General features: G+C 43.6%; 1 protein-coding gene across 2 annotated transcripts; it reads right to left on the minus strand.

The window, feature by feature from the left end:
• Positions 1–1,324: 1,324 nt before the first annotated feature.
• On the minus strand, positions 1,325–14,170 carry gap43 (growth associated protein 43). 2 transcript variants are annotated; one of them, XM_014340121.2, is made up of 3 exons: positions 13,836–14,170; positions 6,656–7,283; positions 1,325–2,672 (listed from the first exon to the last, which is right to left on the minus strand). In XM_014340121.2, exons 1-3 carry the CDS (start codon positions 13,863–13,865, stop codon positions 2,593–2,595), a joined length of 738 nt encoding a protein of 245 aa, XP_014195607.1. In that variant the 5' UTR covers positions 13,866–14,170; the 3' UTR covers positions 1,325–2,592. The 2 variants fall into 2 exon arrangements, with proteins under 2 accessions (XP_014195607.1, XP_005942506.1); XM_005942444.3 differs by having other exon boundaries at positions 6,665–7,283; positions 13,836–14,167.
• Positions 14,171–14,903: the final 733 nt, after the last annotated feature.

Below are 14,903 nucleotides of genomic sequence, written 5' to 3' on the forward strand. Positions count from 1 at the left end.
CAAATGATCTTCTTATGGTCTCTGATTGTGGACTCATGTCTGTGCTTGTCCCGCTAGACCTCAGTGCAGCGTTCGATACTGTTGACCATAATGTCTTATTACAGCGATTACAGCATGCTGAAGGTACTACACAGCAGTAGTTTAAATCATATCTAAATGGGGACTTGTCTTCACACACTAAGATTAATATCTAGTTCCACAGGGTTCTGTGCTGTTACCAATTCTGTTTACATTATACATGCTTCCCTTAGGCAGTATCATTCAATGGCACAGCACACGTTTTCAGTCCTATGCACTGTAATCCATAAAGCCAGAAAACAAACATTAATTAGTTAAAGTGGACAATCTCTAAATTTCTGTTTCTAAATTCAGACAAAACTGAGGTAATTGTACTCTGTTTCTTAGAAACATGGTGTCTAACCAAACGCTTACGTCTACATGGCCTGACTTTGGTCTCCAGTAACACTGTGAGAAATCTTGAAGACATTTTTGACCAATATATGTCCTTCGATGTGCATATGAAACAAGCATGTAGGACTGCTTTCTTCTACTTGCACGATATCTAAATTAGAAACACCCTGTGTGAAAGTGATGCTAAAAGCCAGTTAATGTATTTACTACTTCTAGGCTGGACGACTGTAATTCATTGTTATCAGGCTGTCTTAAGATTTCCCTGAAAAGCCTTCAGTTAATCCAAAATGCTGCAGCATGAGTACTGACAGGCACTAGAAGGAGAGAGCATATTTCTCCTATATTTTCTTCTTCTCATCAGGGCTCATCTTAAAGACTTCCTAGTACAGTATTACCCCATTAGAGCGCTTTGCACTCTGACTGCTGGCTTACTTGTGGTTTCCAAAGTATTTAAACTTAGAATGGGAGCCTTCAGCTTTCAGGCCTCTTCTCTGTGGGACGAGCTCCCAGTTTGGATATGGGAGTACTTGCTCATAAGGGATCATCTAATTGGTGGGGTCTTCTCTGTATTATTGTAGGGTCTTTACCTTACGATGTAAAGCGCTTTTGTTGTGATTTGGGGCTATATAAACATAACAGAATTGAATTAAATTGTATTTCCCTGTGTAAGTATTGTTTTAATGTACGTTTGGTGCAAGAGCATCTAATCTTACAGGAATACTATCCATTCATTTTCTTCCACTAGTCCACCTCAGGGTCGCGGTGGGCGCTGGAGTCTATCCCAACTATCATGGGGCAAGAGTTATAATAAAACCACACATGTGTGGTTTCGTGATGGATTCAGTGGAAAATAAACATGATTATTGGAAACTGCCGGGTGCTTCAAAGTGACAATATGTTTCTATCAGGCTTTAAACAAACTCCACAGCTTATGATGGTAATTGGCACATTTGCTTTATTTTGAAAACAGACATTGAAACCATTTTTTATTTTTTTCATATTTTTTTTTCTCACAAGTTTGAACTCCTCGATAAGATTGAAACTGGACATTGCACTCACTGGAACATAGGAAATTTTTTTGTTGTTGTTGTTTGCTCATTTGTTTGATTTTTCTCTTAATCTTTTTTTGTAACATCAGTGCAAGAGTATTTTTCCAATTCATATAAACTGTCATAACAACACCAAAGACATCAAAAAAGAAGCCGCCACACCTCTTAAGTTTTTTGTGACTGCGAAAAAGTTCCTCTCAGAGGGAGAGTTCCCATCATGCATCTGGTTCAATGGTTCATGCTATGGCCTCACGTTTGGTTGGCAGAGCACAAATTGTAATATGTAAGAGCCAGTTACATCAATAATATAGTTGATTTCTAGAGTTTTTATTATATGATCACATCATTTAAATGGCAATAGGTCCTTTATTTACTGTAACTGTGAGTAAACAGAGTTTGTAAAAGGGGTGTAAACCAAGCTTGAATGACTCAAGCAGAATAGAGAAAGTTGAGTAAATATTGTTTTTGGGATTCAGGATAAAGCTGCCCCAACTGGAAATGTCACACATTTAATCATACATTCTATTATCCATTCAGTGTGTCAGTACATTACCTCTTTGTTGTGTTCTCAGTACACTTGGATCGTGTCGAAAACATGAATTGCATCTATAAACCTGGTTGTCTTTTTGTGCGTGCATTTGCAATACGGATTTCATTTGCAAAATGTGTCTGAAGAAAGAAAGTGCATTACAATGCAAATACAATACGGCGCATTGGCAATGCATTCTTTTTTTGAAATTTTAAATGTGTAAATATCCAGTTGGAAGCGTTCATTCCACCCCCGGGTTTTACATCAAATAGTGAAGATGTACCAAATGAAATCATCCATCTCGACATCATCACCATCACGGTAAGAGTCGCTTTTCATAAACATCAGCAACATCAACATCATCATCACCGTCGTCGTCAGCATCGTCATCACTTGCGCATAGTACAGTGTTAGCTTGAGCCAAAAAACTTCACGCTGGAAACTCCCCCAACATGAGAAAATCATTGCCACACAAAAAATGACAAACAAATAGAAACGGACTGCCTTCACATTGAGAAGGCAAAGAGCAACCTTTTTAGATTTTTCGTTTTTGTGGTATTCTTCATACTTTTAATTCTGCTTTCATTAAGTTAGACTTTAGCCTTAAGCATCCTTGGACTCGGTGGCCTCCGCCTCTGCATCTGCCGGGGTGGCCTCCTCTCCTTTAGACTCCTCCGCAGCATCTTAATGTAAGAAGTGGTGGGGGTAGAGGGTGTAAGGGTAGAGAGAAGGGGTTTGGGGCGGGATAGATGAAAGGAGGGTGGAGAAAGAAGAGAAGAGGAGAGGTGGAGAGGTGGTTTTACATTGCGAGTAGAGTAATAAAGCTCTGTCTGGGGCGCCTGAGATACAGAGCTTCAAAGATTTCACTCATGAGCAGTAACTTTTGATGTTTTAAATATTTCACCCTCTATATGAAAAAAAAGCCATGTAACATTCGGAAATTCTCAAAATATTCACATCTTCCCTCTAAAAAAAAATAATTCGCACATGGAATTCTGTGTTGTTCACAATGTGTCAGCTCCACTTAAACTGAGAGCATGTCTGAAGCCCGCACTGACTGTGTAAATAATAAAAGAAGAGCTTGCTCCTAATGGACCCATGAAGCATTTGAACGGGCATCACAAAGCTAACAGGAGCATCTTGGCCTGTCACATCTGATACAGTGTGATGCCCAGAGTGCACTGCACTATGATAGCAGGCAACGATAACTTGCTAAGAGGTGCACACTGCTGAGTAGCAATCCGTGATACATCACAAAGCAAATGCTAATGGGGATTCTTGCTCAGGTACTTTATATTTTTCAACATTAAATCATAATATCCTTCTTTAATAATCCTGTAGCTGGTGCACTTTTTAGCTCCAAAAAAGCAAAGACATTCTCATTTATACTTAATAAAGACCTTCTTGCACTATGCAGGAGCTACACTGATTTTGGGGTCTTTGTTGTTCCTGCCCAAACTCATTATCCGAGTGATCTCATCGGGGTGATGTCACACCCCGATGAGATCATATTCTTTTATTAGGAGGAGGAGACATCAAGGAATGATATCATTGCAATGGAGACCAGGGTGCATGTCTCCTGGTGTGTGCGTGTGTTTGTGTGTGGGAGGGCGAGGGAGGGAGGGAAAGAGAGAAGTGGGGCAACGGTGTCTGCACTAATGCGCGATTGTGTGTGTGACTCAAGACAGCATGACTCATGGCAGATCTTCCAGGTAAGAGATAATTAGCTTGTTAGCCACTGTGACAGATTTGAGAATGTCCTTCACTACAGCCACTGAACTGTGCGATGCAAATCCAATTTCACCCAATTTACAGAGCCAAAGCCCGTCATTTCTTGTGTCTGACATCAGCGCGAGCTCACTTTCATACACCAGTTACCGGCTGAAGTGACAGTTTAGCTTTGCTGCTGGGTTTGTGTATGAAGATTGCAGACAGGGAAACAAACATTTATAAGTGTTTCATCATTTCTACCCACTGACCTCTTAGTCTTTAGTAAATAAGACTAATGAGACCATGGCAGAAAAAATATGAAGCGCAAAAGCTCTTTTCAAACATGAGACTGATAACATCGCCAGCTTTAAATTCTGTCATTCGCACTGAGGTATGTTTTACATAAATGGTTCTCATAGCTTCATTGAAACATATGCAGGAGAGTTACAAAAACAGCCACGCAGCAAAAGACTTGTTGCATTTGTGACCATTGACTCAAGTGAAGTGTAACCACACTTTTGAATGGTTGCTTTTCTCCATCATTGTCACTAAAATCTGAGATCAGAGAGAGCTAGTGCCACCCCTCATTCTCAAAGAGAGACTGAAATCTCTACTGAACTGGAAATGGCATCCTTTTTTAATCTTTTTTGGATTTACAATCAGAGTTGATGAGATAAAATGCTATTATATGCACGTTAATGTAGTTTAGGGCACGCTCTACTAACACAAGCCATTCACAAAGATGTGAGAGAGAACTTCTAAAGATGTACAAGCCTGTCTTAATATGACAGCCTGCTTTCAGATATTGTGTCATTTTAAAAGTGCTGGGCAAACATTAATAGGTCTGATCTGGTTAGACTGTGGTCTCATAATCGACCAGGACGTTCATTCAGATGTAAAGCAGGTAAGTCCAGATAAATCGGATTTTGAATGTAAACATGTTCATATCTGAAAAAAGCTGATAAAAGTGCCAATATCCATAAGCATGGTATTAATTTCACTGCTATGCAGATGACACCCAACTCTTAGCATTATAATGAGCTCTTGAGAACCACATATCTGGTGTTACAACTGATTCTGATCTAAGTCTTCATCTGCATATATATTTCATTAAAGGTACGTTGCAGCTTGTTTATGTGTTTATTATTTAATATAGTCTATAATCTGCTTTTAGCAGCTTCAATGCTCTGTTTCCCAAAAAAGAGTTAGAATTCACTAGATACATATAAAAACCTTATGTCACTCTAGGGTTTTCACTCTGTAGCACCCTGAAATCCCCCTGCTCACTGCTGCTCGCTGTGCCAAAACAAAAACTAAAATACATCTGACTCAGTCTGGAGTGGAGACTGAAGAAGTCACTTGGATGAGGAACGAAACATTAATCCCACTGAAAACGCTACAGAGTCAGCTTTATCAAATAAAGAAATCATCTTTCTATATCGTCTCTGAGTCAGTACATCTGGACAGTCCAACATCACTGATGGCTTGTTTATAGAGAGAATCTGTTTCTACTACGCATCACTTTTTCTAGTTAAGTTCTAGTGTTTTCTTTAATGTTTTTAACTTATTTTTCCTGCCTCCTCTTTTTAGTTTTCCAAATTAATCTACTATTTCTTTTCATTATTAATGAATCTGTTGCCACCTTTTAATGTAAGAGAAGTGCTCTATAAGTGCAGGAATTCGATAAGAATTTGTGACATCGAGTCCGCCTCATAGAGTACCCAGCATCCTTGTGGATGTGAGTCTTTTCTGTGTGCAACAAACCTTAACGGAGCGATTTGGTCATAAATATTAATTTTGGTCTCTGAGTCACTTTGGTAAGTTAAGCAGATTGTAGACAGCAGTGAATTCTTAATAAGCAGATCTTTGTCAAGTAGTGTTTGTTTATGGCAGACTTCCCCAGTGCGGATCGTGACCAGTAGGGATCATTAATCATTCATTTAAATCAGAGCACCTGTTCTACCCGCACTGCTCCATGCAGGCCAGCTATCCCATCGAGGTGGTAACTATGACAACAGGGAGACAGTGCTGCCTAGGTGACCTACTTTCTGTGTAGTTCTCCAGTTGGTGTATGCATGTGTGTGTGTGTTTCCCACCTCACGCCCCCACCAGCTCCAGACTGAGCATGCTCCATTAACTACCTGTCTGACCCAGTCTGAGAGTCCTTGTACCAGAAATATGAGTTCATGTCAAGTGTATCTTGTGACAGTGTTGTATCAGTGGAATAATATCATTTAATCTCCAGTTTCTTCTCAGGTCCACATTCCTGCTGTAATTGGACATCACATGACAGTGCTGGAAGACTTCTTTTTTTTTTTACCAAATAGTTTAACGTGATGTACTTTAAAAAAAAGAAGTTTAACTGGGTCATCCATTACAACCGTTTTTCATAACTATGGTAGCAGTCAGGTTAATATATCACACCTCGTGTGAAGGCATCTGAGAGCTTTATTAACCTCAGTGATTTATAATTCATGCTGCTTTTACATTATGCAAACAACACATTGCTTTTTATCAATAGCTTTGATCATTCCCAGTATAACAATATCACTCTGTACCACACTCTTGACCAGTGCTTATCATTTTCTATGCCGGCCTCTGTCTAATCAGTATGGAGTTTTCACCTTGCAGAGGCTGAGCTACAAGGCTGTCTAATCTTATATTGAGCTGTGTCTCTGTGTTAACCAGTGAATGGTGGAGCACTGCCAAATATCTCTAAATCCCAAAGACACACCAAGCGGCTATGTCCTGTGGAGCCTGCCAAGCAGACTGTGTAAAAGCTCACCTATTCTTCTCGATTTTATATTTACAGTAAGTAATTTCTTTTTGATTGGTGGAAGTGGCTGGAACTATTTTTAGCCCTGAACTCACTGCCCTCACGAACATGTGCATAAGTGAGAATGTGCTGGTAAACCTTTCTTCCTGACCACATGGAGCTCTCTCCTATTCTGCATACCTTGTTTACCTTTTGTTTGGTTAGGCTCCTCCTTCTCAGCTGTCGGACTGACAGCAGCAGGCACGTCGGCTTGTCTGGCCTCCTCCTTTTTCTCTTCGCTCTTCTCCTCCTTCTTCTCTTCAGCTGTGGCCGTGGTGGGACTCTTGGCTGGGGCCTCCACCTCTTTGGGCTTCTCCTCAGCTTTCTCCTCCGCTTTTGGCTCCTCTTTCTTGGTTTCAGAGGGCGCTGCAGCGGCCGTGGGAGACGCAGCAGCCGGGGCGGCCGCTACAGGAGAAGTTGCTGTGGCAGCAGCTGCCGGAGAGTTAGCTGGCTTGTCTGCCACAGGGCTTTTGGCTTGGTTTGTCTCCTCTTCCTCCTTCTTAGCCTCTTCTCCTGCGGCTTCATCCTGCTTAGCAGGTGCCTCCTCTCCCTCCGCTTTCTTTGCCTCCTCTCCTCCCTCTGTTGCCTCCTCTGCAGCAGCAGGACTGTCACCCTCTTTCTCCTCCTCTCCGTCTTTCATCTTTTTCCGAGTTATATGTCCACGGAAGCTGGCCTGTATTTTGGTGGCAGCCTTGTGGGCCTTGTCCTCGGGTTTGTTGGTGGTGCCATCCTGTTCAATCTTCTGGTCCGCCTCCTCATTCTTCTCCACCTGGCAGGCGATAGACAACATACCAGGTTAACATTTACTGCAAGAGTTGAAAAGGTTGCGCTGAATGTCTTTATTTTGCTAGTGTCCAGTTGTTGCTGTGTTTGTGTGTGTCTATCCCTCTTTTTGTTGGCATGCTGTTTGATCACGAGAAGGCATGCTTTATTTCTGTTTGCTAAAGTATGTAAAAAATAGTCAAACTGAAAGGTCAGAAGTCAAGAAAAGAAAAAAGTGTATATCGTGAAATGGGAAAGCTTAATAAATATATATATATTTCTAACCATTACATGACAATCATAGGCTGGGAAAAGGTTAAAATTTCAGGACATGTTTAGAATAAAAGTGCGGGATGAGATGAGGAGCAGAGTTAGGAGTAGGACAGGAGACAGGGTAATATTGAAAGTCTTTCCTTGATATTACCTTCGGTTACTGGATCCAAAGCTGTCCATCAAATAGTGGGTTGTGCTATGAGTCATATAAATCTAATGAAAAGAAATCAAATCAAATAAAGGAATGAATGATGAGCACTGAAAGTGGCAACACAAAATGAATCAGTACATTCCAAATGAATAGGCAAACAAATCAAGGTAAAATATTCTCTCGCAGGTGTTGGAACCAATCGAAAGCCTCAAATGAACGTGAATAAGTGTAATGAAGCAAAAGAACACAAACCGTCAAGCAGCATGCAGACTGTGTAGCATCAGTTATACCAAATGGAAAAACAAAGTGAGAAAACAACACAATCTATTTTTTATTTATTTATTTATTTATTTATTTTGGTCCTTCCAGGTATCAAGGCTTAGCTTGACTCTACAGCATTTTATCATTTCATGTGCCAGAGTGAGGAGATTTATTGTCTCCACATAATAAATCCAAGGCACTGTGATTTTAGGTTGTGACAAGTGTCTCCGGGCATTTATTGCAGTTATTCAACCCAGGCATGAGGCTGATATTGTCCTCCTGATAATAACCCTGAAAATAGATTTAGTGAATAATTAAACTTAAATGTAGACGCTCTCCGTGGCATCCATTAATCTTTCCTGCAGTCTCTGCTAATGATATCCTCAAAATTATGAGCAGTGCTCAAAATTGGAGCCAATCTTTATTCTCTGGGTACAGTATATAGCAGCTCCGTGTCTGGCTGCTAGGGAACGAGCTCCCTGCTACAATCTCCTCACCATTCACTGCCATACCCCTCCCAACCATCAAAGGTTACCTTGACAACCAGAGTGCTAACTCATCACAGGGCCTGTCTGCTGTTCGGTGCTATGAAAGACTATATGTCACCCTGATTGGCAGTGCGCCTGACCCCTCGGGGGGAGCGGGCCAATAGGAACTCGTAAATCAGGTGGAGTAATCAGCATGGAAAAGCCAGGGATGCGATGAAGCAACGGTAGCAGCGGCAGGGTGTGGCGGTAGGGGGCAAAGGGGTAAAATGTATGTGCTTACATTAATGTCTGTGTCACCGAGATCTGGCAACGTCTTGTTTAAGGCCAATGAATCTGGGTGGAAAGAGCTTTCGTGCCTCTGCATCCACCCCCTATGTATGCTCTCCCAGTGTGTCATTATGTAGGATATGAGCTTTGACTTGGACAGCCTGTGTGAGGGATCACATCTGTGTGGAGTGATTTAAGACCCCGAGGCCCTAAATCAACACGTCTTCCTCAGGGTCAGTGTGTCAGTGCAATATTGGAGCAGCGAGGGCAAGGTGCAGCTGTATTGGTATATTCAGCTCCTCCGCCTTTATTCCCCCGGGTTCGGGTTAATATACACAGTCTTCCAGAGTAATATTGTGCAGTGTGAAATTATAAGACAGATAAATGAAATACACACTTAAATGTAGTGATTCACATTTAAAATCTGAACTGGAGCTAAACAAGCTACCGGCCAGTGGGTGTGGAAATAAACTTCAGCAGAACAGAGAGCAGGCAGACAAAGCACCACCACCACCACCACACCCTCTGCTCTTAATAATATGCACGTCTCCAGTGACTTATTGGGCTTTTATTGTGTCTGATCTCATAGGTGCTTACAATTGCCAAAAATCTGACCCGAGCACTTAACTCTTAATAGAATTACTTACTGGCTGGGTTCAGTGAGTCAGACGGAGAAAGAGAAAGCGATGGATGAAGGGTGTTTGGGAATAAGGGGTATGACATCATTATTGGAACAGAAGAGCGATGTCATTTACGTTAGAGGTTGGGGAAATGTGATAAAATACCAGAGGAGCACCAGATGATCTCATCTGGTGGTACGAAGACAGGAAGAAGCATCACCATCACAGTTTGACCACAGCTGGAGCGTCATCACTTGAATTATTGATACTTGTGTGTGCATCACCCTTCAAAAAATAAAAATAAAAAAATGCCGTGCTGTGATTTTTTTTCTTCTTCTTCATGGATTCACTTCTGAGATGCAAAACCAAAGATTACTTGACCCAGCACAGCTGACATTTGCCTGCACTGTATTTAAATCCCAAACAGAAGCATCATTGCACATCATTTAAGACCTGCACCTTGAAGCCTCTGACCGGTAATTGAACCCCGGTCACGTACCCTCCCTGCAGGCGCTTTTGCACCCGGCGTCTATGTGGTGCACATCTCCATTCATAAATAAGGCAAGACTTAGTGGCTGTTTAAACTCTTCCTTGATTAATTTGCAGTGAGACAACATATTTGCATTATGAGTTAGTCAAATGGCTTACTACAATTAGCCTGCAGTGCTTGCTATTTGCACACAGTCGTTCTGGTTGCCATAGATACACTACTTTAACCGCTGAAAAACTGCTTTTAATCTCCAAGAAAATGTGGAATGTTTGCAACGTAATAGTGCTATTCTTGCAAGATTATGAAGCCAGCAATTATGCAATCTTTGTGCAATTATATTAGCTGTAGTATGATGTAGCAACATTAAAAAGGCTTGCTCCAGGATAAACTGACACTGTGCTATAAAAGCAGCTGACCTGTGACGAGAGAATCTAGTTCACGGGTTATCAAAATGCAAGAGTGCCATTCACCACAGGACACACACACACCCTCTCTGTCGGATTTGTCTGCAAAGATAATAAATGGACATGGTGAAATGCGCTCAGTGCATTATCTGACTGGCTGGATGTGTCTATTACAGCTGCAGTCTGAGCCTCTCTCCCTGTCCGCCTCTGTCCTTGGGTGGGCACCGGCTGTTGTAAGAACCACACCCCACAGTCAATGGCTTTATCCATAACCACACACTCACACACGCACCATCCCCCCAATGGTGACACAAGTAACAATCCACCACCTTCCCACTGCCTCATTTAGAGTGCCATTAGGGACTTGTTTCAGGAGGCGGGGGGGGAGGGGAAGACACAGTGGAAGCAGCGAGGTTAGTGCCATCGGACCGCAACTCACACTAATGCATTCGTGCATGCTGTCTAATGATAATGTTGGGGTTTTTCTTACTTATTAATATTATTACTATTACTATTGCAATCCATTCAAGTCTTGAGATTTTTGCCTCTCCACTTCACCCAGCATTGAATGCCTCAAGCGAGAGAGGAGAGAAATATTAAAGGTAATATTTGCATGCATAATGGAGATGCTTGCTTTGCAGACACCCCTTTTTTTATTATCGCCAAGCCAACAGGTGCAGCTGCACTTTAATATGGGAGGCTTGTATGTAATAAAATTAGAAGTCATAAAACAGACTGTATAGCGCACTGGCACTCCTTGAAATAAAATGGAAAAACTCCACCGAGCAGTTGTCATATTACCACAGCTCCACCGAGCAGGTGGAGAGACTGTCAGCCACCCTTGCCGGTGGCACACGTTTCTCTCTGCAATGGCACCTCTATCTTGTCTTCGGCGCGATTTCTGTGGCCGTGTCTGCTTTCCTGCAGGAGCCGTCCAGACAGCAAAGACTGAACTGCTGTCTGGAACTGCTGAATATCTCCCTCTTTCTCTCCCTGTCGTCTTTCACTCTCCATGAGCAAACTGCTACCCACTCATTCTCCCTCTCTCACACACACACATACACACACATAGGCACAGCGGAGCACCACACCCTTTTAGCCGGCTATCTCCTGCAGATGAGGAGAGGGGGGCTCAGGTGGTGACTGCCACAGCCCCCGCTCGCCGTCTCTCACCATCTCTCCCTCCTCTCGCGCTTTTTTCCTCTTCCTTTGACGGTGAATTGATGAGCAGCCGTAAAGGATGCACTGTTTCTTTTACAATGGCCCGGGAAAAGATGCTCCACAGCAACTAATAAGCAGCCATATGCCGGCCTCATTACGTCCTCTGGAGCAGCCTTTAATTCACTTACATCAGCTCTCTGGCTGAACAAAGGCTCTGCAATCGCCACTGATCTCATCGGGGGCTGGAGATATATATGTTTGTTTCTTTCTTTCTTTATTACAGCCTAAAGCAGAGGAAAGTCTCAGTTGAGACTAAAAACCTTGTTTTCAAGAGTGACCTGGGCAAGAGAGCAGCCAGTCACACACTGCAAATGAGTGAGCACTGTATCCATAGGTAACCAGATAAGAGACGGGGTAGAGGAGAGAGGAAAAGGAGGTGATGCCTGAGGGAAAGGGCAAGGGTTGCGCACGGTGGTGGTTGTGTTAGTGGTGACGTGTGATAAGAAGTAGAGATGGAGAGTTGAGTGTTAGAGGAATAGTTCATTTGGGCAGGATTTAATTCTGCTTAAGTTCTGCTTATAAGCACAACCTGGAGCTGGGTTCAAGATGTTGAGGTGAGAGCTGAATATTGTTGTAAAGCTGCATAAAAAGCGAGGGAGGCAGATGGGACTTAAACTAGGTGCCCGTAGCCACTCCCATATAGTGGAGATGTTGCAACAGCACTTAACACTCCACAATGGCGGGACCCCACAGCAACGCTGCCATACTCCAGAGCAGAAAATCATGCTTTTTGCTCATCCATCCGTGAAGACCGCGCAGTCTGTCCGGATTCATTTATGCTCAAATGCAGGAGCACGAAGATAAGTGCTTGTAGGCTGGGAGGACGTTTTTTTTCTTTTTTACCCTCCCCTGTGGTGCACGCTTGAGGCGGCGACAGCCTTCCGTAGGAAAAAAAAAAGCTAGTGCCTCACCCACATGGCTGCAGTGTGCAGCGTGCCGGCTTCTCTTCCTTCAATGTTTCCTCGTGCTGCTCCCTTTCTCATCTTCGCGCCTGCTCACCTACTCCAGCCACCACCTCCACCACCATCACCACGTTCTCGCTCCACCACATATCTGCCAGTTGTAGTCAGCCATCTAGTTTCATTCCATCTTCACCTTTCTGCTTTGTTGCATTCATGCCTCTCCCTACCTCCACCCCCCCGCCCATGCCCCATACCTCACAGCCTCCACTCCCTGTCCCAATCCCTGTTTCACCTCTGTATCAGCGTCTTCTCCCTTTTTCACCCTCCATCTAGCTCCATGTGCACCACCCTGCTTCTGTTTCTCCCTCTTTCTCTCCCTGCATCCTGCTCCACCTGCATGGAGTTCATCTGGCAAGCCTTTCTTTCCTCTTTTTCTCTCTCTGCCAGAGCTAATATGACTCATCCGGGCTGACATTTAAGAAGCAATCAGAGTGCCATCGGAATCCAGCGTGTTATGGCTCTGATAAAAACCCTAATCAGTTCTGAGATAGCAGCAGGAGCATCGCCCGCGATCACATGCAGAACCACCGCGACAGCTGCTGAAATGCTACCTCAGTGCAACACCTTTCTTTCATTTCATATTCACTGCCGGGACGAGACTGGCCACGGGTACCCAGCACCACCCTTTCACACCCTTTTAAATGAGTGCTCACTTCATAGAACCCTTCATTGACAGCAACCACTCAAAAAGCTGGAGGGCTATGATAATCCATTTATGCTCATTTATTCCCATTGTATTCCCCCCTCGAGGCCACTGACATGATGGAGCTGCTCACTCAGTCAGTACCCCACCCTTTTTTCCCCCCTTCACACTGTGGAAATGATGCACTTTCCTCTGTCACCCACTTCTTCTGCTTAACATAAGACTAATACAGAAGATACCTAGACCTCTCCCCTGCCCCTGTTTAAGGCGTAGGTTAAGAGAAAACTGTCATTTATCTAAAGCATCACTCGCCGGTGGATGAGATTGGGTTTAGTGGATAAATCAGAGTATTTCAGCTTTGATATTGAAGACAATACATAATCTATCAAGTGCCATTCAGTAATAGTTCACTTTTTTCAAGCACTTAATCAATAAGAGGGAATACCGGCGGCCCAGGATCACATTACATTCTTGCTGCCTTTCTACAAGTACGGTGTGAGGTCTGAGAGGCATTGTGGCAGCATCCATTCATGCGGGATAATCACATTAACTAGGCGTGTCTGTGCTCCGTGGATAGATTTCTATAAAGACAAGTCAGGCCTCAAGTCACAGAAAATTACACCAACATTTTGGCTAATCCCACCTCGTGCCTCCTAATCTCACCAAAATTGGCAAAAAAGAAAAGAAAAGACAAAACTAAAAAACAAACCCAACAGTCACAAAGTTCAGAACTGAGGTGAAGCTGAAAAATATTAATAAAGCAAATCAGAGCAGTTTACCGGTTTGGTTCTTCTTATGCAGCACAGCATAGTTGTAGTATCCTCCCTTTTTCTTCTCTGCTTCTTTTCTTCCCTTTTTTCTCCCTTTCACTTCTCTCTCACCCTCTCCCTCTCTCTCTCTCTCTCTCTCTCTCTCGCTCGCTTTCGCGCGCACACACACTCTCTCGCTCACTCGCTCTCTCTCTCTCTTTTTTCTCTCTGGCTGTATCAACAGCTAAGCCGCCCAGTACATTTACTCATCCCAGTTTGCACACACGCGCTCTCCCGTCAGTCTGCCGGGGTGCGACTCTCTCACTCTTTCTTACTCGCTGCCTGACAATGACTGCGAGCCCACCCTTTAAACCCCTCCCTTCTGCCTCCCTCCTCGCTCCATCATCCCTTTCGCTCTCTCTCCTCCTCCTCCTCCTTTCCTTCTTCTTCTTCCGCCTCCTCGTCCTCTTCTCACTCATAGTGATGACCCCCCCACCACCACCACCACCTCTTTTAGATCGGCACTCCTCTCTTCTACATCTTCTCACCCACCTCCTCCTCCTCCTCTTTCTTGTTCCCTTACAGCCTGGCTCCAGCAAAAGCTGCGGCCCCACCCTAAAAAAGCCTCTCCTTTAATAAATGACTGGATACCTCCCCTCAGTTTGGTCTATTGATACATCTTTCTTTCAGCCGTTTCATTGTCTCTCTTTTTTTGCCCTCAACACCCACATAGCCTCACTACGTTATCCCCTCCCCTTTCTATAACATTTAAGGAGGTTTTTCTTCTTCTTCTTTTTCTTTTTGTTAAGTGGCTCCCAAATGGAAGTTGCCTCCTCTGATTGCTCAGAATCCCTCTCAGACTCGGAGTGTTACAGACTCTGGATCTCAGATCAGCATTATAAGCCCGGGAGCCCTGTTTCCAAATTACCACAGCAATGCCAAAAGCATGTTTTCTGGCACAGTCAGGGAGCAGCTCTTGGCCAGGATAGACGTGTGAAAGAGAGCAGTGATGATCGTTCAAACGCACGCACGCACGCACGCACACACTCTTTGCTTTTAGGACACGTCACCCCACACCACCGATCCGCCAGCCCACCC

This window comes from Haplochromis burtoni, unplaced genomic scaffold (genome assembly GCF_018398535.1).
Source record: "Haplochromis burtoni strain Fernald_Lab_line unplaced genomic scaffold, NCSU_Asbu1 Contig_284, whole genome shotgun sequence".
NCBI lineage: Eukaryota > Metazoa > Chordata > Actinopteri > Cichliformes > Cichlidae > Haplochromis > Haplochromis burtoni.